At 42.5% G+C, this 24,542-nt stretch overlaps 1 protein-coding gene across 1 annotated transcript; it reads right to left on the bottom strand.

Annotated features, from left to right (window-relative positions):
- Positions 1-542: 542 nt before the first annotated feature.
- Positions 543-24,252, bottom strand: ttyh3a (tweety family member 3a). Its single transcript, XM_034088987.2, has 15 exons — positions 23,933-24,252; positions 23,408-23,587; positions 20,069-20,238; positions 18,556-18,667; positions 17,886-18,106; positions 16,917-17,012; positions 15,708-15,780; positions 15,123-15,198; positions 11,409-11,464; positions 10,528-10,620; positions 9,347-9,439; positions 8,522-8,658; positions 6,285-6,461; positions 5,839-5,914; positions 543-2,796 (listed from the first exon to the last, which is right to left on the bottom strand). The coding sequence occupies exons 2-15, from the start codon at positions 23,531-23,533 to the stop codon at positions 2,497-2,499; spliced, it is 1,806 nt and encodes a 601-aa protein (XP_033944878.1). The 5' UTR covers positions 23,534-23,587; positions 23,933-24,252; the 3' UTR covers positions 543-2,496.
- Positions 24,253-24,542: the final 290 nt, after the last annotated feature.

Raw genomic sequence — 24,542 nt, 5'->3', positions numbered from 1 at the left:
TGTTGGTGCAGTATTCTTGGATCTACGCAAAGCTTTTGATACAGTCAATCATAAGGTCCTTCTCTCCAAACTGTCAGGTTTTAACTGCACTCCATTAACACTCAGTTGGATTGAATCATTCCTCACTGGTAGGCGTCAGCATGTTATCGTCAATAATGAACTCTCTCCAGCTCTAGACTTAAGCACCGGAGTACCACAAGGTTCAATACTTGGTCCACTTCTTTTTACTGACTAAATAAACTGACTAAAGGCAACATCAAAATACTTTTTAAATATACTTTGCAAACTTTTATAATTCTAATAGAAAATAAAATGGTGTTGTATTGCTTCACATGTTTATCTCTTACTATTAAAACGATGTGTTTTACTTTTTTGTTTCCACACACGATACAAGAAGTGTTGACAAACGACCAGTGCCCTTTGAAAGTAGATGGGAGACCCCAGAGCTGCAGTGAAGTTCTGCTGCTCCCTAGTGTCTGTTTCCTGTCAGGATGCAGAAGTGTTTGAATGTAATGAAAAAGGAAATCCATGGAGCAGGGCACTACAGTTAACGTTTGTTTAATTTCAAAACACAGCATTTAAGCTCAATATAACCACAGGTTTAACATGTACACAATTTAGAGATTGCAAAAATGAAGTAAAAAAAAGAAAAAAGGTTACATCTACAGTGATTTCTTTCCAGAAAAAAACTCAAAGAAAATGTTAAACCTATTTACCATATTCACATTAAAGAAGCAACACATTGTGCTTTCTAGAGATTCTATGAAATAAAAAAACACTAAAAGCAAATAGAAAATGTGGAATAAGCTGTTTTAAGAATTTAAACTTTAACCACTTTTTTTTCATCATTTTGAAAATGTTTATAATCTGAACCGCCGCCTTGCATTACAAACAACAAAGAGAATATGACTACTACCAAAGACAGAAAGATTGCATCAGTGTAATAATGCATTTACAGAGCATAAATGATTTAAAAAGACAGGCTCATTCAACCAGGAGTCAACTTTACAGAGTGGCCTCGAGTTAAGACATTTAAAAAGATATTCAGATAATAAAAGAGTTGTGCTTTACTTCTTGGCACAGTCTCAAAAAAATCACCTGTTGTACTGGTCACAGCGCACATCTAAGAGAAGCAAGTTGAAGCAGAAGAAGTAAAAACATCTCTCTCTGCATTTGAAGGATCGTCACGCTTCAACCGGAAGTCAGCAGGTTTCCTTTGACCATTTCTGGTTTATAGAGAGCAGGGTAATCACGATCCCTTCACAGCATCCACTCACTCGTATCTACTTTTGTTATAAATGCTAAAACACATTTGTGAATGCAAAAAAAGGTTTCTCTCCGAAATTCTCTAAGAAACTGTGATATGCATATTGTCACGTAAACTTGAATTAAGATTCTTGTGATAGGAATTTCTGACTCATTTTGGAGGAGATGATCAATGCTGCACAGTCATGGATGTGTGGACAATTCCCGCTTCTGTTCAGGGAGATGAGGCTTTACGACAACGTGGAGAGAATAACAAGCAGTCTGGTGAAGAGGTGAATTACCGTAAAGTCTGGAGTAATGTCCTCTGCTTCACCATCGTCTGTAAAAACTAAAATCTATTTCCAGTAGTAAAAAAAACTTTATTTTCTTTGTCAAACTCGTCATGGTTTCTCCAATTTCTTCCTTTTTTTGGATGAGCATGGTCCTCTTATTGAGACTCTTTTCTTCAAACAGCTGCATTTCAAGCTCATCTTTGTCCTTCTCAAATCCTCTGAGAGTCGAGCTCACAGCTTCACAGGTTACAGTCATCGCTGTAGAATAGTGGCTCAACAATGTATTATATACATATAGATAGGCAATATTGTCCCGAGACGCAACAAATTCCTGTAAGACATGCTGCATGAAAAACTGGTCCCAGATATCGGATTTAACCTAAAATGCTGGAGGATATTGCAAATCTTAAGCAGACTTGCAGTTTAAATCCCATTAGCAGAAATATGAGATGTTGCGATATGAAATGTATCTATTTTACAGTTTTATCTATGTGAGAATGAATGTTTACACTTCACCTATTCCCGTATTCCTCCTGTATTTATGTGAAGGCATTTTCTTACTCTTTCTGAGAGTGCAGTACAGTACTTTACAAAAACAACAACAACCAGTAGTAATCAGTGTTAGTCTAAGGAGCACTTCCAGAGTCCTCAACACTGCACTCCGTGTTAGATGTGACACTGTGCATGTCGTGGTGCATTCATGTGTACAAAAAGAAAGTTGGAGTGTAAAAGTCGGCCCTGGCTCCATCACATTGAGAGCTGCAGATGGATTCCCAGCACCGATGATGATTCTGTGCACTATGACTTTGCTCCAGCAAACCAGCAAAAAAGCACACGTGGTTTTTCCGTTTAAATTCAAGTGAGATGGAGGAGGGAACGGGAGGGGGAGGAGGGACTGAAATGAGTGAAGGACACAGGAGAGACGTCAGTGCTGCGGACAGGAGGGGTCCACTGTGGTTTAGTGAGCGGGTGGGGGGCTGTTGGGGTCCCGGCGGCTGTTTGGGTCCCGGCGGCTGTTTGGGTCCCGGCGGCTGTTGCGGTCTGGGCGACTGTTTGGTTCTGGGCGAGTGCTGGGGTCCGGGCGACTGTTGCTGGGGTCCGGGCGACTGTTGCTAGGGTCCGGGCGACTGTTGCTAGGGTCCGGGCGGGTGTTGGGGTCCGGGCGAATGCTGGGTTCAGGGAGACTGTTGGGGTCTGGGCGGCTGTTGGGGTCCGGGCGGCCGTGGGCCAGGTACTTGGCCCGCATGCTGGAGGTGTACTGTGGATGAAAAAGAGAACATGACACAAAACAAACGAGAATTAGGATTTTGTTCTTTATAGTTGAATAATGACTTGCAAGTATTAGAATTTTTTTAAATATCCCTTCTTTTAAAGGTCTCCTATTATTCTCCTATTATTTTTAGGTATATATTAAAGGTCTCAGATATATAGAAATATATAAAAAACATGTCTATTAAGTGTTTTGCTCAAAATACCAAACAGATCACCCATGCCTCATACCCCTCTATTTCAGCCCTGTTAGAGAAGTGCTGATTCTGGGTCCGTAGCTTTAAAAAAATTAAAGAAATTGAAAAAATAAAAGGTTTTACAAAAGAAATATCTGAGCAAAGCAAACTGATTCAGTGTGTTGTTCAGACAAAGTATTACCCTCTGGTGAATAACACATCAAAAAGCAAGTGAGGATCATACAAATATAGTGATGGAAAATACAACAGAACAACATGATTCCACAGATCAGAGACTCGAGTTACCTTCGACTAGTTACCCCAGACTGCTGGAATCTAAAGGGATGTTAAATAGTTCACACAGAGAGAGAACATCACAGTCATCTAACATCTAGTTATAATTATTTTGCTTTTAACTGTCGTGCACATTCGTATACATTTAGGATGCACCCATGCTTATTTTGGATGCAGGCGATACAAGCACAGAAAGGCTGCATCTCAAACTCGCGTGGAAACACTTCTTTGACTTCTATTTACATTTTGTTTTTGATTAGCCTTCAGTGTTTGCACCAACATGAGCTCCGTACAAAGTGACTTACTTGGATGTTAAATACAATTGCACAATTTTAAGGCAGAAACTAAAGATTATTTTCATTACAGATTCAGTTTGAATTAAATGTAAAGTAAATATGTCAAATAAAAGAAGAAAAAATGCCTGTTGCAAGTGCTGTTTTCATCTAATTGTTGCTTTTATGGATTACGCAGATTTATTTTATCTATAAAATGTAAGAAAATAGTGAAAGCTGTCCATCCCAGTTTCTGTCAAAACTGGAAAAAAGAAAATAAGTATGTCTCGATATTTGAAAGTAGCAGTCAGCCTTTTTTGCATGAAATATAAAATCAGCTGACAGATTTGTCTATACGACAAAATGCAGTGGAAGTGAGTAAAAGAATGACAGAAAATAAGACGTCTGCTAAAAAATATACAAGGTCATACTAAACAGAGTTGGGACCGTCATGTGGTATTTTCTCTGTGCTGCACACCCAATAACAGAAGCCTTAGTTCTTTTAAATAAAAGTGAGAAATATCCTTCTCTTAGCCCCCGGGTCCCCCCTCCAAACCGAGACAAAGCAGATCCAGAGAGTTTGACTCGGTGAGCCTCAGGGCCGATAAAGCTTCACATGTTCCTCCCAATACATCTGTGGTGCGGGGGGGAGGGACACATGCAGCCCAGGGCCACAGGACACAAAACGTAGGTGAGACACGCAAGAGTAAGGACAGAGGGTGGAGTGGGGGAAGGGGGGGGGTCCAGCAGCCCAGGTGGGACTTGAACAGAGGGTGAGTCGGGAGTTTGGGAGGTGGTACAGAGGAGGAACAGGCCAGCGGGGGGGGGGGGGGGGGGGAGGAGGCGGGGCTTATTTTGTACCTGTTAGCACACTGTAGCAGATGAGGTTACCAAAAGGATCTTGAACTCTCCGAAGGCTTTAACTGCCAGCTCTGACCGCTGTTACTGTCCGCGGCAGTCAAATACAACTGGATGGATTCGCAGGAAAACAAGAAGAGAGTATAGAGTAGATACACAGAGCAGCGTCTAGGTCCAGGCAGACACACGGACACCAGGGAGGGTGGGGGGCTTCTGCTAGAGGTTCAGGCTGGGGGGAGTCACTGAGGTGTGTTCCTAACATGGTCAAAGTGGTACACAGAAAACACACAGCAACAAGTCCTAGTGACTTGCGCGTACGACCAAAAGCAAACAAAGACTCCACATACGATCTATCATTGGGGCTTCTACAGACCTTCAGGAGGATATAGACAAACAACAGCAACATTGACATTTAAGCTATTGGCTCTCACGCGGGAAAAGATCTGCCAATCAGAGGATGCCCGCAACACTTTCCTATAATTCTGCAAATGATCTTTTCAATATAAATACAAACATGACTCAAGAGCTCTTTTTCCTCGGTGAGAGCTGCTCATCTTTGTATGTGAATGTGTCTAAGGTCTTACATTCATAAAATAAGGTCAAGTGACAGTGTGCAGGATTCTTTATCCCCCCCCCCCCGCCCAACTTGTATCAAATAAAAGACGGAAAACATCGCTATCCAAGACACATGTCATGTCAGGTGGCAGTTTGACACACATGATGTATTTGTTTTGCATCCCTATTCATAAGAAAGGTCCGGGTGTAGTGTGTTTTTTATTTGGGCGTTTGGAGCGCAGCAACTTACCCTCGGTACCACAAAGCTTTTGAGGAACTAAACCTGTGTTTTGTCTGGAGTGACGGACTCAATTGAGTTTCTGTAGGAGGCAGATCTTTTCCTAATTTGATTTGAACAATCTGGACTTTTACATGGTTTGTTGTCGGCTTCCACACTCCACAATAAAGAGTAAACGAGCGAGTGAACAAGAGAGGAACCTGCTGTCCTGCGAGTGGCAATAAGGGAATATAGTGAGTGAGGAGTTAAGAACAAGTTTGTAATCTCCTTTCCTTTCCCTTCTCTGCGTTTCTGCTTTTGGAAAAAGTTCCCATAACAGTGAAAAAGAAAATTAACATGACGACTGTAAAAAGTGTTTTGGATTTATTTGTATGGTTTTCTAATGTCTTTAGCTGTGATGGAAATGCACACAGGAACGCTCTCATTTCATTGTTAACTTCCTGATTTTAGCTTCATCTTTATATATGAATATTAATTAATATAACTTTCTTCAACAAGTTGTAATTGTCAGCCCCTCAAGAGATACTGTCAAAAGCCTAGAAGGTGGTTCTACAGTTTCAGCAGAGACTTGAGATATATGTTCCGTAGGTGTTTCTGTACTTGTGTATTTTTTTTTTTAGAGGAAATGCTAAACTTACCGTGGGCGGAGGAGACTCTCGTCCAATCAGCGGCGTGTTCTCACAGCGAGAGTTCTGGAAGTTGGCGTTCTGAGCCCTGTTGAGTTAAACACACAGTGGGATCAAACACAGCGAGCGGAGCAGAGCATAAACCCGACACTCTGCTTTAAAGATATGAAACCATATACTGCACGTCAGTTTCTGGCATACCAAGGCCTTCAACACAGAAACTACAGGGTCCCCTCCCCCAGTTTCCCCCAACACTGAACACTCATGACTTTGAGTTTCACAGGCTTCACAGCTGGAGAGCAACAGCTGCATCTGCCGTGCACTGCCTGACTCTCGGGGAACATAACACCAGACTCCTGACAGATCTAACATCTGCCACCTGGCTTGGTTGTGAAAATGCATTCTCTACCACGTCTGGTTTTCCTCAGCTCACAGCGGTTTGCTGCGCGGTGACTCACATGTACTCGGTGACAGGTGCGTTGCTGACGGTGTGGGGGGCGGCGGCAGGGATGGAGGTCTCGCTGCCGTAGCTGCTGCCACAGCTGTACAGGCTGGGCATGTGGACCCGGTACAGGTTGTCGTGGTTCTGCCGCCCCCCGTGGCTCAGTGACTCATCCTCACTGTCATCGTCGTCCCTGCAATCAACAGAAGTCCTTCGGTCAACCAACGGATAAGTAAGAGAACTGTATACAACTATAATACAAGCACTTTCAGCTGTAGACTGAGACCACCGAAGACCACCACAGGAAGTCTTTCCTCCCAGTGGTCATCACACTCTATGACTCTTCACCCTTCAGTAAAGGGAACTGAGAACTTCCACACCCCCACTATGTGCAATATAAATACCATTACCATCATTACAAAACACTCTCTGCTCTATAACATGTGCAACATTATTATTATTAATAATGTTCTATAATAACCTGCAATTACGTATCTGCCACGACATTTCTTTGCACTACTAAATACTGTTAATATTTACATTAATTATGTGACCGTCTATGTTTCCTGTAGATATTTAATTGCTCTTTTTACTGCAATGTTAGAGTACAGTTTTATTATTATGCTGCTGTGTTTATTGTATTTTTGAAACTCTGGCACAACAATTTCCTTCGGGATAAATAAAGTCCCATCTTATCTTATAATGATTTATCCTTTAAAACATGTATCATCACAACTTTTCTCTGCTTCCCTGGACATCTTCAAGTCATCGTTAAAAACTCAGCTGTTCACCATGGCCTTTGACCCCTAACCCATCACAGTCCCCCTGCTCCTTATTTCATTTTTACTTTATTATTTACCCCTTTTGTTTGTTTGTTTGTTCACCATGTAAAGCGGCCTTGGGTCCCTTGAAAGGCGCTATACAAATGTAATCTATTATTAATATACTATAATGTTAATATCTTTAGGTCTTGGTCTAACAAAACAAGACTTTTAAAAGAGATCACCTTGGATTTTGAGAAACTGGAACATTTGTTTTTTACTATTTAGATGTAAACCTCAGCATCACGCTGCACTGCAACCTTACCACCACCAGAGGGAGCCTGTGTGCCGACTGACTGATAACAAAAGAAGTCTAAAAGTGCCACATGGTCACATTTGTGATTATTCTCACATTTTCTTTCACTTTCATGGCTGCGGGCAGAACACACACGGTGAGTTCTCTCTGCTGTGTGAGACTGACCTCAATGGGGATACGCAAAGACGGTGAAAATAGCCTTATGTAATTGGTTCAAGTTTATGCAGGAAAATTGGACAATCAATGCATTTGTTCGTGTTGTTTTAAAAAAAAAGCAGAGGCCTCCTTCCTGCAGAGAGAAAGTGGTCCCAGCTGTGAAGCTAAATAACAACAATGCAGTAAACATGTCAAAACAGAGCCACAATGATAGCGTTGTCATGGCGCCTGTCTCCCTCTAGTGTTCATCCCTGCATTGCTAACACATGAGATCATCGATAGTAATTCAGGGCAGTTTTCAATACATCTATTAACCTGAGAGTAACTTACAGAGTATTCATATCAAATACCAATCTTAGAACATTATACATTCTCACCTAACTCCAGGAGGGTTTATATCATGTAGTGATCTTGCATCATTAAACAGTAAAAGCTTAGTGGGGACCACTGAGAAAACACACTGGCGGCGAGTAATCCTTTGGTTTACAACAGGAAGCCCCAGCTGAGATCCAACTGATCAACATGCTTCTGATTGTTAGGAGGGATCACTTCATTATGAGTGCAGCTGAGCCGACAGCTGGGAAAAGCGCTTTCCCCCCCCGAGCCATCCTGCAAACCTTATCTGCCGCTGATATGACGAAGACGTCAGGATGATTTCACCCCTCGGCGGGAGGAGAAGACACCAGCTCACGCGGTGGTTGTGATAGATTTAGACCAACTCGGCACAATTATGCAGGAAGCAATCTATTTGAGGATGTAGCCTTATAGACAAACTCGTGGTAAACAAAGCCTAACACACACAATAACCGTGTCAATCAATCCTGACTTCGTAGCTTCACTCCCGTGTGTGTGAAAACAAGTACGAGAGGGTTAAGAAAACTGCCATGAAAGCATCATTAATTGATAGGCTTTTCCTCCTAAATTATTTCTCAGTGTATCCAGTGCAGAGGAGCTTAAAAGCTTTGCACGGGTTCCTATGTGGTTACGAGTGGATGGCTTTATAGGCAATGGATGTCTCACCTCTTGCTGTGCCAGGTGTGAGGCACGCTGCAAACAATGGAGCTGAACATGAGGGCAGTGATGAAGGAGAAGAGGACGAGGTAGATGAGGCCTTCCAGTCCGTCGTAGCACAGCCCCGTCATGGCCTGGACAAAGTCCTGCAGGAACAGGGGGAGACACCACTTTTATTATGGCAGGTATAATAACATCAGATGCGCATTCAAACATCTAAAGACATTTGAGAAACCACGAAGAAATGAAATAAAACCAGATTGAAGTAAAAATGCATCTGCTGTGATTTCTCATTTAAAACTAGGTCAAAGCTATGAGCTCACTATTGGCGTACAAGCAGTGCATTTCGATCTAGGTTTGAAAAGAACCCCATAATATCACGAGGACAACTCTTCATCCTGTATGCGCAGCACAGCAGTAACACATTTGGTATTCTCCTGGAGATACTCTTATTTTCATGAAATAATAAGCTCTGGCGGCTGGATGTTAAGCAGAGAGAAAGTGCTCTCTTGCACGTGTGCACTTGGACGCCGCTGAGGGACAATCCTCCCAAGCGAAGCGATAGCCAAGTACTTGTCATTCAGCAAGCTTCATAAAGAGTCCAAAGCCAGCATCAATTGGACAAGAACTCGCATTCAGGAGAGCAAATGTTATTAATGGTGACAGGTGTATTCAGCTGCACAAGCATGGACAGAGAGGTGGCTTTGTACAACCACGCTGCACTGTGAAGACGTCGCAACAGATCACATCGCCGCCGGGCCCTTTTTTAAATAGGCATGGAGCAACCCTACAGTAGGCATGTCTCCGTTTGTAAGTGTCCTCCTCCCTGCTCACCATGTGCAGGCTGCGACAGTCCACCAGAGCGGTGAGCTGATGAAGGCTGATCTCCGTGGTGTTCAGGATCCCCTGGATCTCTTCTAAATCTCGCTGGAAATGAAAGAGGAAAAAAACACAAACTTAAATTTGAAAATCGAACACTGGAACCTGAGTATTCTTGTATCCCACAAACGACCAGAAAATACATTGGAAAAAATAATAAAATGCATTTAATCATCATTGTCTACATTGGAAAAATGCTAAGTCGTAGTTTCCTGCTTGTAAGTAAACGCTTACAGTTGCAAAAATAAGGAAGTAAACCAATTTTTAACATTCCCTGATTATGCATTGTACACATCAGTGTCTCTCATCGATACACAACAGCAGCTCCAGCTGAGAAAGCTGATTGTAATGTATGATACATTTGAACGGACTACTCCCCTTCTTCGTGCAGCTCCGACAGAAAATACGTCTGATAATAGCCTGATATAAACATTTCCACGACCTCAGCACATTTCCCTGTGTGGCCATGTGAAGTGAAATATGCCCCCGTGTACTCCCAATGTCAGCTCCCATTTGTTCCTATGTCAACACAGTGTAAGGACCGGCGCTGGACAATACCACAGCCATGTATTGACAAGGGCCGGTGAAAGCCTAATGCACATGATGCAGGTCCCAGGTGGGCCGTCAGCGGGTCCTTATGGACAGGTGCACTTCACTTCTCTGCAGGTCCGTCCCATTCACTGCCATCAGTCATCACAAACAGCCCGGACAAGGTGTGGGGGGGGGGGACTGTGTATGGGAACAGCTACCATTTGATGGAGCATTTATTTTTGGAATGAAATATATTGCTTAATAAAATGAACAATTTTAACATCTGTATATATTTATTATTTTGACATAAATAATTTTTTGGGTTTTCCTTTTCCTGTAGTGTGTTATAAAGGTTGATGTGCATGTTAATGGTCTGCAAAGACTACAATCACATGGTTCCCTTCAGAGGGAGCTTCACAACCCAGTCTTGAAGAGTTCTCGGGAACACAAGGGAACGTTTGAAGGATGAAAAACTCCTTGTATTTTATCTTTCCAATTGAAAATGAAACATTATAACCCTGAGCCGTGTGCCATGGCACAGACATTTGAATGTGTTGTAATTTGGCCTGTCCAGTGAAGAGCGCAGCGTTGGGGCTGGAACGTACCTGGGTCTGTTTGTACTCTCTGGTGGCAGAGCGCAGCAGCTCGGACACGTCGTCCTGCATCTCCACTAACGCTTTGTGGCTCCCAGAGAGCTTCTGAAATGAAGCATACCGCATCAGCCCGGCACATCTCAAACCCATTTCCATTATTTTAAACATTAGCAAGAGCTTTCAGTGTGAAGTCACGTGGAGATTTAGTAGAGGCTGATCGTTTATAGATGTGAGCTGAAAGGCTTACATCCTGTATATATAGCTTCCTTTTCTTTACACTCTAACAACAGCAGGCCAGACCTCAGCAGCACTCACACGCTCTGAGTTATTCATGCAGTTTGCAAAATGAAAGCTAGTCCATTAGTGCAGACTATAGATACACAGTAAAAGTGCCACTTTTCTTCCCTAGCTTCACACACACACACACACACACACACACACACACACACACACACACACACACACACACACACACACACACACACACACACACACACACACACACACACACACACACACACACACACACACACACACACACACACACACACACACACACACACACACACACACACACACACACACACACACACACACACACACACACACACACACACACACACACACACACACACACACGAAGTGGCAGAATGTACTATTACATGGAACAATAAGTCATTTGAGGAAATGGGAGGGGCTAATTTTGCCCACTAGCATTCAATCTCATACATTATGAAGAGATAAAAGTCCATAGTATATATCTGCTGAGATTTGAGTATCACATGTACGTTGAGCTAGTGAAATAATAGGAAGACGGGTAATCATCTGAAGGGTACATGATTTGGTTTAAGATGTTAAAAACTCTAGAAATAAATGTAATATATGCAACAAACCTGCTGGAAGGGGTTGGTTTTTTCCAAGCTGCAACTAAGGTAATGCATCAGGATATCTGTGAATATAGAGGACAGCAGGAACAGAATATGTCAGCAGAGCCACACACATTCACACAGGGCTGAAAGATGAACAAGAATGTTCATTATCGATACTGCAAATCCTAACTAAATTCAACTGAATATCATATAACAGAGAAAAGCAGCAACACGTTACATTTAAGAGGATGGAACGAGTTAATGTTTGACATTTTCACTTCAAATGACTTCATCGATTGCATAATTACATAAGTTGCCGATTCATTTTCTGCTTGTTATGGTTATTTATTATAAGATTAATACAGATTTCTCACTAAAATGCCTAACTATGTGTGAGGAAATATCCCAAACACTGATATTGGAATCAAACACCTGTGTGTGTCAAGCTATAACACGATTGTGTTATGGACTGTTAGTCATGTAACATTGAACCGGTAAGAGATATGATTCCAAGAAAGGACATTCTGAAATCGTCTGTCATTTTATTGATCAGAGAAATAAGAATGTAAATGGGGCAAATCATTGGCAGATTGATCGATAATAATAACAAGTATGGTAGTTGCAGCAATATTCTATTTGACTATTTCTAAAAACTGACACAGGGGCTTGGCAGAGATTCTTCCACACTGTGTTAGGACTACAATAAGAAGAACAGTGTCTTTTTTATTATATTCAATCATAGCTGCTCATTCTTATATCAATAACTCAAACGTAGTCATGTATTTGGATTCTGATATCTGCATTTAATGTGGCCTTTTGATATTTCTTTGCTGAGTCGCTGCTTCAGCCGCCACTGTTTTGTTCTGGGAGAGAGGCCAACAGCCAGGTAACGGGCCGATGCAGAGACGGGGTATGTTGTGCTTCTGTAACTGCACTCCTGCTGAGCTAAGCACTGAGGGGCAATTTTCCAAAACAATACGGTTCACATGGTGCAAAAGTATGAAGTATTTCTCCGATGACGCGGCAACACACAAAAGAACACAAAGCCATAGAAAAGCTCAGGTACCCTTTGAGTTATTGTTAAAACAACAACATGACCACACTTGCATTCTGTTCATAGTTCACAGTGAAACTAAGCAGACTGTAATTAATGCTTTAGACTTTCACAGGCTACAACGACCCACTCCAGTTCCAAAGTCACAGCAGTGAGTAGGAGTGGATGAGAACTCCTAAGTGACTCAAAAGCAACAGCTACATCCACAAATACAAGCTGTGAGAACACCAGCGCCGAGCGAGCACATGGAGTGACGTGACTGCTGAGTCAGGACTTCATTCCCACACAGTTGAGTGAACCGATGGAGGATTTCCGGTCGGACAAGTGTATTTCAAGCAGGCTTCAACCACCAACACGCCCACACACATACGTATCAGCAAGAGAAGGTTTCTTAGAATCTGACTTATGGTAATAGTTGGAAAGACTGACATTCTTGTACGACTTATCACTTATACATGCTGGCTGTCAGTATGCCACTGCAGAAAGAAGACTCAAAGATGGCTAACAAAGTTTCAAGAAACGCCGTAGTATAATTCTGTTACTGGTTTTGCCACTGCTCCATGTGCTGTAGCAGAACATGAACAATTTGTTCTGAAAGTAACTCCGTGGTGGAACATTAGAATAATGCTACAGTAACTGTGCATTTGACAACATAAGATTGTTTTACAACCAAGACTGATTATCAGTGAGTAGCAGCCTCGGGCTAAGGTACAAAGCTTTCTCATTGGATAGATATTTAGCAACACTTTATCCCTCCAGGTTAACATGCTGGCAGCGTGAAGGAGTCAACACTAAGCTGGTACCAGTCCCTAAAGCTAGGGATGATACTGTGTAGGGTTTTATATTTTTAAAACATTGTCATTGTCATGTCAACTGCACCGATTAGCATATTGCTAAAGACTTTGATGTATTGCACTCTGGGATCTATTTGGCTACTTTTTTTCTTTTGACTTTTATTGTCATTACATAGTACAGGTACGAGTAACGAAACGGTTTCTCTGCATTGGACCCATCCTAGTGTTAGGAGCAGTGGGCTGCCATTATTATGTACAGTGCCCGGGGGCAGTGTAGGGAACGGTGCCTTGCTCGGTAGCACTTGGTCTTGCCGGGACTTGAACTAGTGACCTTCCAGTTGCCATTGAAAACTGCACTTTAATTTGTGCCCTTTGTGTTCAGTTCCGCGCTCAATGTTTTCACTAAAAGAATGTTTGAAATAATTTCCTCTTATTTCTTTAAGTCAACAAGAATTGTGTTGTATTTGAGCTGGATACTAAAGTAACAGAAAGGCAGACGGAAGTCCACTTTAATATAAGTTTATCTATTGGAAGTCATATTATTATATATTCAATTCTCAACAATGTTATGGCATATTTCATCCTATTGTGCCGCCTACATATAGCTTCAGTGAAGTTGCTCTCAGAGTGGTTTGTGTTCAAGCCGTTTGGTGTTTTCCAAGCTTGCAAATCGTTATCTACCTAATGTACCGATCAGACCAGAGTGATACAGGCTGCAACATGACACATTGCACAACTCTCACTTTCCATCTGGATTGAGACCATGGGTCTGAACAAATTGCACAATGAAGAGAAAGCAAAAGAATAGAAAAAAACAATGAGGGCATGTACGAGAAAATATAACAGCTATCCAGCGGAGGAGCGCAATACACGCACTGTAGTCATACAATACTTTGAGATGTCCAGAGATTTGTTTGGTGACATAACAAGAAGGTATGAGCTGTGAAGCAAACATATAAAACCACGAGTAAGATGTATTTTTATTTAAGAAAATTAAGAGTAACTGAGAAGTAAAAGCAAATAAAACCTCTTGAGTTTGTGTACTTTGTTTTTGCAATTTGCAAAATGACAGGAATTATGATAAATATTTTTCAATTGTCCTGATATAAATAGTTTCTGTCAACGGCTGAATAGTTAACATGTGGGGGAAACAGAACAGAAGAGTCCCATACTGCATGAATCAGCCCTGGGGCAGAATACAGCTCCATATCTGCAGCATAACACAGAGAAGGCTGGTTGCTCATGGCTCAGAGGAAATCACACATTGTACAGCTGATGCTCTGATTCCTGCCCTGACTAACCAGCAGCTTGGTTTGTGTGCAGCAATCTCCATATTTTAGAGAAGAGAGCAGAACAAAACAACAACAAGTGAAGCAGAGCAGGGGGAAAAAGCACATCAAGTAGACAGGAAGTCCCTGGTGTTTTCATTTCTAAGCACCATCTTCTCATTTTGTTATCAAGGGCTGGAGAGGGATGCAGGAAACATATTGGCTCCTTGATCCTCTCCTGCTCTTATCTCCGTCACACACACTCACACACACAAACCTGAGGCTCTATCATTTTCCCCCTTACACGCATCCCATCAAGAGACAGATTGGGCAATTACTACAAGGAGAAGTACTAGAGAGGCTTCTGTACGGCTTATGAAGGCAACTCATCGCCCTTTTGACCTTGCCGCAGATGTTAGGGGAGTCATTTTATGGACAAGACCCTGACCTACTCTTTAGAACAATGCCGCCTCACTGCTGCACAATAATCGGAGCATTCAAACCAGGAAGGGGGAGGGGACAAACAATTCAGGCGTCCTTCACAATTTGAGATGACTAATATTCACAGAGTTGTATGAGACAAATCCCTGTAGCTTTAGTGACACTTGTGATTCGTCCATACCTTTATTGATGACTCCATACTGGTCTGCCACTTTGGTCACAAACACGTCAGGAGCGACGCAGAAGTCACTGGAGGTCTAGAAAAAACCCACGACAAATAAAGACAGTGAATAAGAGGAAGTTGCAGTGACATTTTCCCTGCTGAAGGATGTAGCTCAGACATGTGATGCGTTTCAGTCAAGTAGGAGACTTCTTGCATGCAGCAGTTAAACATTTGAAATGTACAACACATACATATTATTCGATAAAAAAAAAAGGGAGACGGGGTAGATGTAGATTTAACAGGGTAATTCAACCGTTTTTTTGTCTCAAAACATGCCAGAATGGGATATTCAAGGTTATGTTTATGGCGATGTTACAGCATTGCATAACATCACACAAATGTTTTCGGGTTTTTTTTTGTCACTGTGTAGAATTTAATCATCTTAACTCGTCAACTTCACAGATCAAGGGAAATACAATTCCTTACAAGGCCAAATTAAGTAGTCCTTGGTTTAGCACACAAAAACATTGTTATCCAATTAAAGGTAATGAACTGTGCTGCTCTACCGAGAGAAAAGGATCATGCTCCGGTGGAGTCACTTACCGCAGAGACAGCCACCTCCAGCCCGAGGGAGAGCCAGCTGATCACCAGAGCCACCACACCAAAGAAGCACACCCTGCAGAGAGCAAGGGGAGGGGGGGTATTTAACCTGTTGTGCTACTGCAATACTATTATGTGTACTACAACAACTAATACAGTGTGGCAGTAAACGTGTTAAGGCTAATTAAGTTGGTACACTAGAATTAAACCTTTTTTATGAAATCAAAATACACTAATCTCCAATCATTGTGATGAAGAAAGGATGTACCACGGAAAGACCAAATGAAAGAGCCACACTCCATCAACAGGCTGACATAACAGTTTCAATCTTTTGTTAAAGGTGCCATATTTTGCTCATTTTCAAGTTTCATATTTGTATGTTGTGCCTCTACATTGGCACGCAGCACCTCTTTTCACCCTCCGTCTGAAACCAGAGCCCAGTCTGCTCTGATTGGTTAGCTGGCCGGCTCTGTTGGGATTGGTCGACTGCTTAGAGAGGTCCCGTCCATTAGCCTATCGCGTAAAATGTGTTGGAGCGCTAGCCAATAGAAGCATGAGTGTTACATAGTGATGTCACTATGTTATGCCCAATGAAGGCGTGTCAGGCAGGTGTGGGGGGAGGAGAGAAACTCCCTCTGGAAGGAACTCTAGGATATCATTTACATGAACAAAAACCTATATAACTACAGGAAAGAGAAAACCCCAAAAAGCATACTAGGGCCCCTTTAAATGAAATCCGACTGCATCTGGACGTGGAAGCCCGTTAGCAAAGACTGTTCAATGGGAAACAATAAGCAGAACAAACTACTCATTGAATCACAGTAACAGACACATATATGGCTTTAATGTATTTAAGTGCCCTTAAAGGGAAAACTGGGCAAACATTAAGAGGTTTTCTTTTCTCTGGCAGTGCCTATACAAAGCAAATAGACTTTCTACAGCTGCTCTAATGAACATAAAACAGTAAGGACAAACCAGAATATCTAAGTGTCTCATAAAGTGACCGGTCACCCACACACTGAGGATATCAGGGTCCTTAAGTTAACTGAACTGTGACAGGGCTCATCCTGACTAAACTGTAATGACAATGTGGCCTGATCAGTTGAAAGCTTCATGTACAATAATTGCCACTAAATCTGTGACAACAGCGACAATAATTTCCCCATTTTCCCTTAAGTGCTCTTGCGGCCATGATCTTGCGATGAGACTCACCCTATAAGCGTTCCCTTGGAGTTTCGAATGAGGCCAAACAGCACCAGGAGGCAGATGAGGATGTCGAACAGTAGCAGGCCTATGTAGCCCAGCCACCTGTGGGGACACATGTCAGTAGATACAGACGGCCAAGAGCAGCAAAGCCTTTCCTAATGAAAACAAATACGCTTCACCCTTAGAGCACCATTTTGTTAAAACCCACCAAAGCCAAATACTTAATCTAGAAACAATTAGCGAGATGTTTCTAACCAAAAACCATTTATTTAAATATCATTAAAGGAAAGGAGCATGATAAGTAGATAACTCCCTTTTACATTGCCTGAATGTTTTCGCATGTTCATTTGACATCATTATGAAAAATACCCATTATAGATTATTTAAGATTAAGTTGAACAACACAAGTGACTTTGCAACCCCTGCATTTGCATTTACAATACGCATCTCATCCTTTCTGCTTTGAATCCATGTTGAATCCATTTCTTCAGCCACTTGCATATTCCAATATTAGGCATACATGTTAGAAAACTCAAAGCAGCCCCGAGAGATTACAAACTCTTCAGTATTTAGCACCAAACTCAACGCAGGTTTGAGGCTGTTGGTGTGTATGCTGCATGACGATATGCTGCACAACTTCAATTAACCCCTTGTTGTCTGGGCCTGCCTCTGCTTCCTAATTCCCTCAGAGATTTATATTCAAGGACATGCGAGCGGCTTCATCTGCGCCGTCTAGCCAGGGCAGTGACTTTTTGACGATATGTGAACTCAGAGATTCACAAGCCGCCAGCGAATGACTGAAAGAGTGTGTATCTGTATTGAAAGTGTAATAAAGAGATCATGGTCTGTTGTTGCCTGCTGCTGCCACTCCCTGCTCTGCAGCATCAGCAGGGGCTGCATATGTAATGTGTTGCATGGTTCTGTATGGCACTCTTTGTTTCAATGGTTGCTTGGACGGCGCCATCAGAGCCTTACCTGTACCAGTCGTACAGCTCAATATTGACAGCCAGCTCCTCCAGGGAGATGTTGGGGTTTTCCCAGAAGGGGATCTCCACCATCTGTTTGACCAGCTCGTCCAGCTGGCCCTGCAGCTTTTGGATGATGGACAGGTAGTCGGCATGCTGCGCATACTGGCCTTCGAGCTGCTGCAGATTGTACTCGACCGTCTGGTTCAATGAGGATGTGCTGTCATAAACCTGGAGCCAGAATATAAAAACAAGGTCATGATGGAGTTGAATAATAATAATACTGTCAGTCCTGCACAACCTTCACAAAGCTACCCCTTTCAATATCTGCACAGCTTTCCACTTTCCATACCAATACTGCAAATGGTTTTATTTTATACTATTGTATATATGAATATGTTGTCTTACTATATTGTAAGTAGTTTTTTGGTATATCTTTATTCCATGTTAATATTGCTCTATATTTGAATGTTACAATAGCCTTTTTTTTTATTATATACTTTTTTATAAACACCAAGGCAAATTCCTTGTTTGTGTTAACCTACTGGGCAATAAGCCTGTTTCTGATTGTGATTCCTGAAGCAAAGGGGGCTCTGGTGGGAGGGGGAACTCGCGATGCTCATGGCAGCAGGACGATGAATTATTAAACACTTTGGTATAATTTGTGCCCCGAGTCTTACCAGCTTCTCCACGCCGGTGATTGTGCGGTTAGCATGGCGCAGGGAATACGTCAGCCGGTTCACTCCATCACAAGTCTCGCCGTTCCCATAGAAACCGACAGCAATGCCAGCGCTGAGGGGAGACAAAAGGAAGGGTGGGGAGACAGGGGTGGTGAGGAGGAGGGATTATCTAAAAAAGAACACAGAGAGGAGACAGCAAGAGAGAGAGGGGGGGGGGGGACAGCCAGGCAGGCAGAGAGGCGTGTGAACTCCACATTAACCCCCTCGGCTCGGACCCCGGTCAACGGGCCCCTTTCAGCTCCAGCAGAAAGACTCCTTACGGAACCATGGAAACGCGGAGGAATGGACCAGCTATGCCCCGAAACTTCACACTTGGCCTGACAAAGGCTGTACTGAGGCAGGAGATCAGCTCTCATTTGCACAGACAGGCCTCAGGTTGCAGCAAAACAGATCCAGCAACGGCATGAGAAACAGTTTCTATAGGTCGATCAACAAAATAACTAGAACATATTCAGAAAATGTGTGTGTGTACAATTTGCTAAATGTCTTTGTAAATGTCAGTGATAAGAAATAAACTCAATGTATATACTCTAAAAAGTGATTTAAAGCGAGAACTGATATCTCTTCCTGTGTTGCAGCTTTTGGTCTTCTTGCTAACCCCAGTTCTATGCCGGAGTGGATCTGATCAAGTAAGATGATGATAAGCGAATCACTCGGATCTAAATCTAACGGTGTTCAGCCGGCGGCCCTCAGTCAATCAATGGGCTTTCCCCGCTTGCTCATCTCTTCCTCTCACACTCCGCAGTGTGGAAAAGGTGAACAGGAGCAGTGTCAGACAAAACAAACCTCCCTGCTGTGATGATGGACTCGTGGAAACTTCCAGTTATACTTCAAAAAAGCTACGAAAACACACACAAATAGGGCAATCCCATTATTGCTAACAGGGTGCAGGACTCTGACTCTCGTAACAAAACTAAAAGAAATGTAGGATTTTCCTTTCACAAAAACACATTTGCGCGTGGGTACAAGCCCACACACAGACACAGTGATTGTAATGCAGTTCCTGTACTCATCAGGTCCCCAAGCTCTTTGTGCCACTCTGAATCAACCGCCATGGCTCTCCAGTGGCCCATCAACAGAAGAAATGCAGTGTTCACGGATAGAAAGAAAGCATGTCCATATGGTACAGTTCTCACACCATTTACCTCAACAGTAGCATTCCATTAAATTGACCTGGGATCAATGTCTGTGGTGAACTGCCAACAAAGTATTGAACACATTATATAGAAGAGAATGAGCAAAATGTTGAGTTTTTCGCGGTTAATGATTCACATTTCATTGACATTTTATTACTCATTTACAAATCGATGAATGGTTGAAACTCTCCTGAGGTTGTTCTGGAATATTCTTCAGGACAAAAGGAAGCATGAGCCTGCATTAAAAGACAAGGACATGCTTGTGGGTCTGGAAACGGGGACTGAATGCTTACCACTCGGATTGTGTTTTGACTCACCTGCAGACGAGTGTTGCGATGATGACACACCAGGCAGTGCAGCAGCAGTCTGCGCTGGGCTGACCCTCGTTCTTTTTCCGCCGGCAGCACAAACAAATGGAATAGATGAGCAGGAACACGAGGTCCAGGGCCAGACAGGCGAGCGCCACTCCTCCCAGTAGCAGGATAGACTGGTGGAGAGAGGGATGGGGTTATTGCTTTATTGCCAAAACCACTCTCACATCAATAACAGTTGGAATAACAGGCTTCAGACGTTTCCCTCAGATGCATTGCCTTTGTTTACGGCATGATGTATTCAAATATTAAAGGGGCCGATTATGCTCATGTTCTACTGTGAAAGGTTTCCATGCTTTAATGTTCAAAAAGCTCTTTATTTTTCTCATACTGCCTGGGCTGCAGCACCTCTTTTCACCCTCTGTCTGAAACCAGAGCCCAGTCTGCTCTGATTGGTTAGCTGGCCGGCTGATGTAATTGGTCATCCGCTTAGAGATGTCCTACAGATCGCCTATGATGTGTTTGAGTGCTAAATAGTGATGTCACTATGTAACTTCAATAGGGAACTTTGGGATTTTAGCCTTTGCAGACCATGTAGGCCTATATGCGCAAAAACCGATTACTGCATGAGGGAAAATCCCAAAAAGCATAATAGGGCCCCTTTAAAATCTCTTACAAGTTAATTTTTCACTGTGATGGAAGAAAAGTGTTTGCCTGCCGATTAAGTAATACAGTAAATACTGTAGGACGTATCACTTTCATTCAAATGAAAAGAAAGCCCTCTATTTAATGAAATCGCTTAGTGACAAAGCTTTCAAAATGAAAGACAAATTGAAAGCTCAATACTTGAACATCTGAAAACCTCCACAAGACACAACGTGTAATCTATGCTGCATATTACAGCCATCAACATGATACGATGGCATAATGTGAAAGCTAGCGAAAGAGCCATTTACAATCAAACGGAAACTTCTCCGCCAACAGCAGCACTTCCTACAGTATGTAGGTCAGACAGAGGGCTTCTGTGTTCACCGTGTGCTCCTGAGGATTCGCGGCTGGGGCCAATTTCCATCCTGCCGCTTTTGTTTTACTCAGGGTTGACCTTTTTGTTCAGGTTTCTCAACGATGCATCACAGTGGCGGACACGCCCCGATGCTGTGGTTGTCCGTCTGTTTCACGGCACCGAGTGAACTCAATCTCAGAACAATTGAAGCCTCAAATCACAGTCTTGACAACACACTATTTGGTGAAACTATTCCTTTAAACCAACCCTGTTTAGTGTTGACTGGACAAATGATAGACTGCTGTGTGTTGCTCTGCACAGCTAAATCAAACAGTATCCGTATCATTGCAGCAGCAGCAGCTACACTTCCTGGAGTTTGGCAGAGGGCAATCCAATCATCATATCCATAAGAACAAATTATAAATATCAAAGGACTAAAACACACAGAATAACACAATATTACAGAACTATCAGGACAAGACTAAAAAAGCTTCTGATGTGTGTGTGGTAAGAGTGCCAATGTAAAAGGCACCCCAAAAGAGTCCTACATTGACAGCTGACAATTCAACACTCCCCCTGAAGCCAGTGAGAGCATTGCATTGTGGATAATGAGCAGCCTGTCATCACAGTAAGGTTATTATAATAGTTTAGTAAGCTAGTCTAATCATGACCTCTTTTTTCTCTTCTTCTGGTGTAAGGGAAGTGACAGAATTGTACTCCGACAGCTGTTTGACCTGTATACGTTTCCACTGAATATCCTATTAAGATGCATGTTGTTTACATTGAAATTCTAGCTGTTACACACTAAGCGCCAAGAACACACAGCTGCAGCCATTATCCACTTCCTGTATGCTAACAGGAAGAGGCTCCGATCATAGCGCAGAGCTGGGCAATAACAACCGTAAGATCACGGTACAATGATGACCGTTTCAGTCAAACTCAACACTCCCTGCCTCACATGTGCCCTTTGTTAGAAATAGGGGCGAGCTTTGCCACTAAATCATGGATTCATCTAAGACAGCAACAATCTAACACCGACACAAAGTCAAATGAACAAGTATTGTATTCCTATTTCTTTTGCTTTCAACATGAATGTCTGTGTACGCTGTAACTGTTGCATGTCTGGAACATGTCTTCCCATTTTTCAGGAACGATGAATCTCTTCTACTCCCACTGTAAGATGGCCCCACGCCATTCTCTTATGTCTGACACCCATGTCTGCCAATTGTTTTTTACTTGGTTAGAAAATGACCCTCTCTGTCCATGTATTCCCTCTGCCCTCATTACCCAATCTCTCAGAGCCTTTTAAAAACCACAAGCATTAGTAATGATGCATTTTGAAAAATGAGCAGCAGAAACAAAGTCCATTATTAAATGAATTAAAGACCATTTTTAAAATAATTTTAGGAAGGTAAACTATTTATCGTGCCCATGGCAAAATAAACTGTTTAAATGAACTAAACAGTTAATGAACAGTTTGCACGGAATTTCTTAGGGGGATTTGAAGGATTTATTCGTTAATGTTAAACCAAACAGGTACTCCGTATTAACGCTGTGCCATCTGACACAATCAGTGATTATTTTTCTTTCAAACAGGATGTATGCAGTCATTTCACTGCATCATGTGGGACAAAGGTAACAGGGTCCGGGTTAGTGTTTTTGTTTGTGTCACTTCTGAGAAGCATAACCTGCACATCGACTGAGGAGTAGCAGACAGCAATCTAAACATCCTTTAAAACTATGACTGCCATATGAAAGGAAAGTACCGTGACCCAAATGTAGGGATTCTCTTTCATATTTATCTTGTGAACAATATGCTGCTGTGCCCTCCCCCAGTCTTAGCTGTTCATTAGGCTGGGCAGTCTACTTATCAACCTTTGCTACCAGTTGAACTTCTATAGTTCAGACATGTAGAGTAGTTAAGGGGGAAAGTCTAACTGCCTTTCATTTGCCATAACAAATACAGGTTATGGTTATAGATTAAATATAAAGAATATGACAGTTTAGGTGGCTTGAATTACACTTTATAAAAACAGCTGGTTTGTGTCTGGCAAAGGTCAAGACGTGGCTATAACAGCTACACACAGATGGTGACATGGATCAAAAGGTGAAAAGAAGGAACAGGTGCGAACAGGTCATCCGTCACTGAGAAAATACTAATACATGTAAGGCTGCAGATCTAAAAGTATCAACACAACCACATTCACTTTATAACCCTGTTCCAGGAAGTGGACAGTGAACTCTACACTGAACCAAACACTAGTTGTATGCATCTATGGGATGTCTGGGAATCACAGGGTCATTTGATATGAAACAGAGGGGTCAGAGGTATTTTTTGTTACCTGTTGATATGTCCAGTCTTCTGGTCGGAAGTCACTGCTTGTTTGCTCGAACATGAAGTTGAAATGGGGAAGTCTGTGTATGATGTTCACCCACCATGGTGGGGAGTAGCTAACCACTGCTGCCATGGCGAGCAAGTCAATGAGATTCACTCACAAACAGGCAAACAAGGATGCTCGAAACTGTAAACACAGAAAGGAATCCACTTTATAAAGTCCGTCTGTATCCGGGATGAAAGACAAAAGCAGTGTTGCTCATCTAGCAAGAGAAACGAAGTTTGTAAGCTTGCGTTGGCTCACGTTAAATATAATACAAGTAGATCCAGTAGCTTGCTAACATTAACTAGTGGCTAGCTATTTGTCCAGGCAACCTGAAGCTAGCGTTAGTTAGCTTGTTAACATGTCAACTTAAATCAACTGTGTGTCGTTGGCGATCATTCTGTTGCAATGTTAGCAGTAACCTGCCGAGTGCAGGGGTTTCATTCACATTTTTAATAACAAAATAAACGATTTTAAGGCTTGTTTTACCCGTAATGTAGCTATCGTTAACTCAGCTAACGTTAGCCGGTTTAGCTGCTGGTTAGTTCAGTCCGCTGAACTCGGGCACGGAGGCGGATAACAACAAGAAGTCTCTTTTGTTCCACTTTGCATCCTGGTTGTCGGTTTGTTACATCCTTTTTTCTTTAGTCGGTTATTCCTCGTTTCCTCTTTTACAGTCTTACTCCATCGCAATAGCCCAAACAAGCACGTCCGAGTTAAAGCTCAATCCAGTTATCAGTTGAGTGCAGCGAGACTAGGGAGACTGTTCACGACATTCAACCAGCTGGCTCTACCCGGCCCGGCCCGCACACAGCCCTCCTCCCCGGCACAAAGTGACCCAACAGCGCCATCCAGAGGCTCCAGAGCGAGGAGCTCATGAGGAGTTCAAGTAGTGTGGGTAATAGTAAAACTAGTTGGCAACTGCATTACAGAACTAAATAGTGAATACAGCTAAGAAAGCGTTGCTATGTTTGGGGCCAGTGGCAGTCTCAGCATTTCTGAAGGGCAGGGGATACAAAATAAAAAGGGCACCAACTGTATGCTCTGGTTCATAACTGGCAATATGTTTTCTAATAGCCTGTATGGTTCTGCGGCTGCT

The sequence above is a fragment of the Pseudochaenichthys georgianus genome, chromosome 8 (assembly GCF_902827115.2).
Source record: "Pseudochaenichthys georgianus chromosome 8, fPseGeo1.2, whole genome shotgun sequence".
Classification (NCBI taxonomy): domain Eukaryota; kingdom Metazoa; phylum Chordata; class Actinopteri; order Perciformes; family Channichthyidae; genus Pseudochaenichthys; species Pseudochaenichthys georgianus.
This window is presented reverse-complemented; position numbering and strand designations above follow the sequence as displayed.

Bases quoted from the DNA above. Each gene is read 5' to 3' on its own strand.
- ttyh3a (XM_034088987.2), bottom strand. From the start codon at position 23,533: ATGGCAGCAGTGGTTAGCTACTCCCCACCATGGTGGGTGAACATCATA. The intron at 15,199-15,707 runs GTAAGTGACTCC...GGTTTTTTCTAG, and splicing joins TGGAGGTGGCTGTCTCTGCG to ACCTCCAGTGACTTCTGCGT. The intron at 10,621-11,408 runs GTTTGTTGCATA...GCTTCATTTCAG, and splicing joins AAACCAACCCCTTCCAGCAG to AAGCTCTCTGGGAGCCACAA.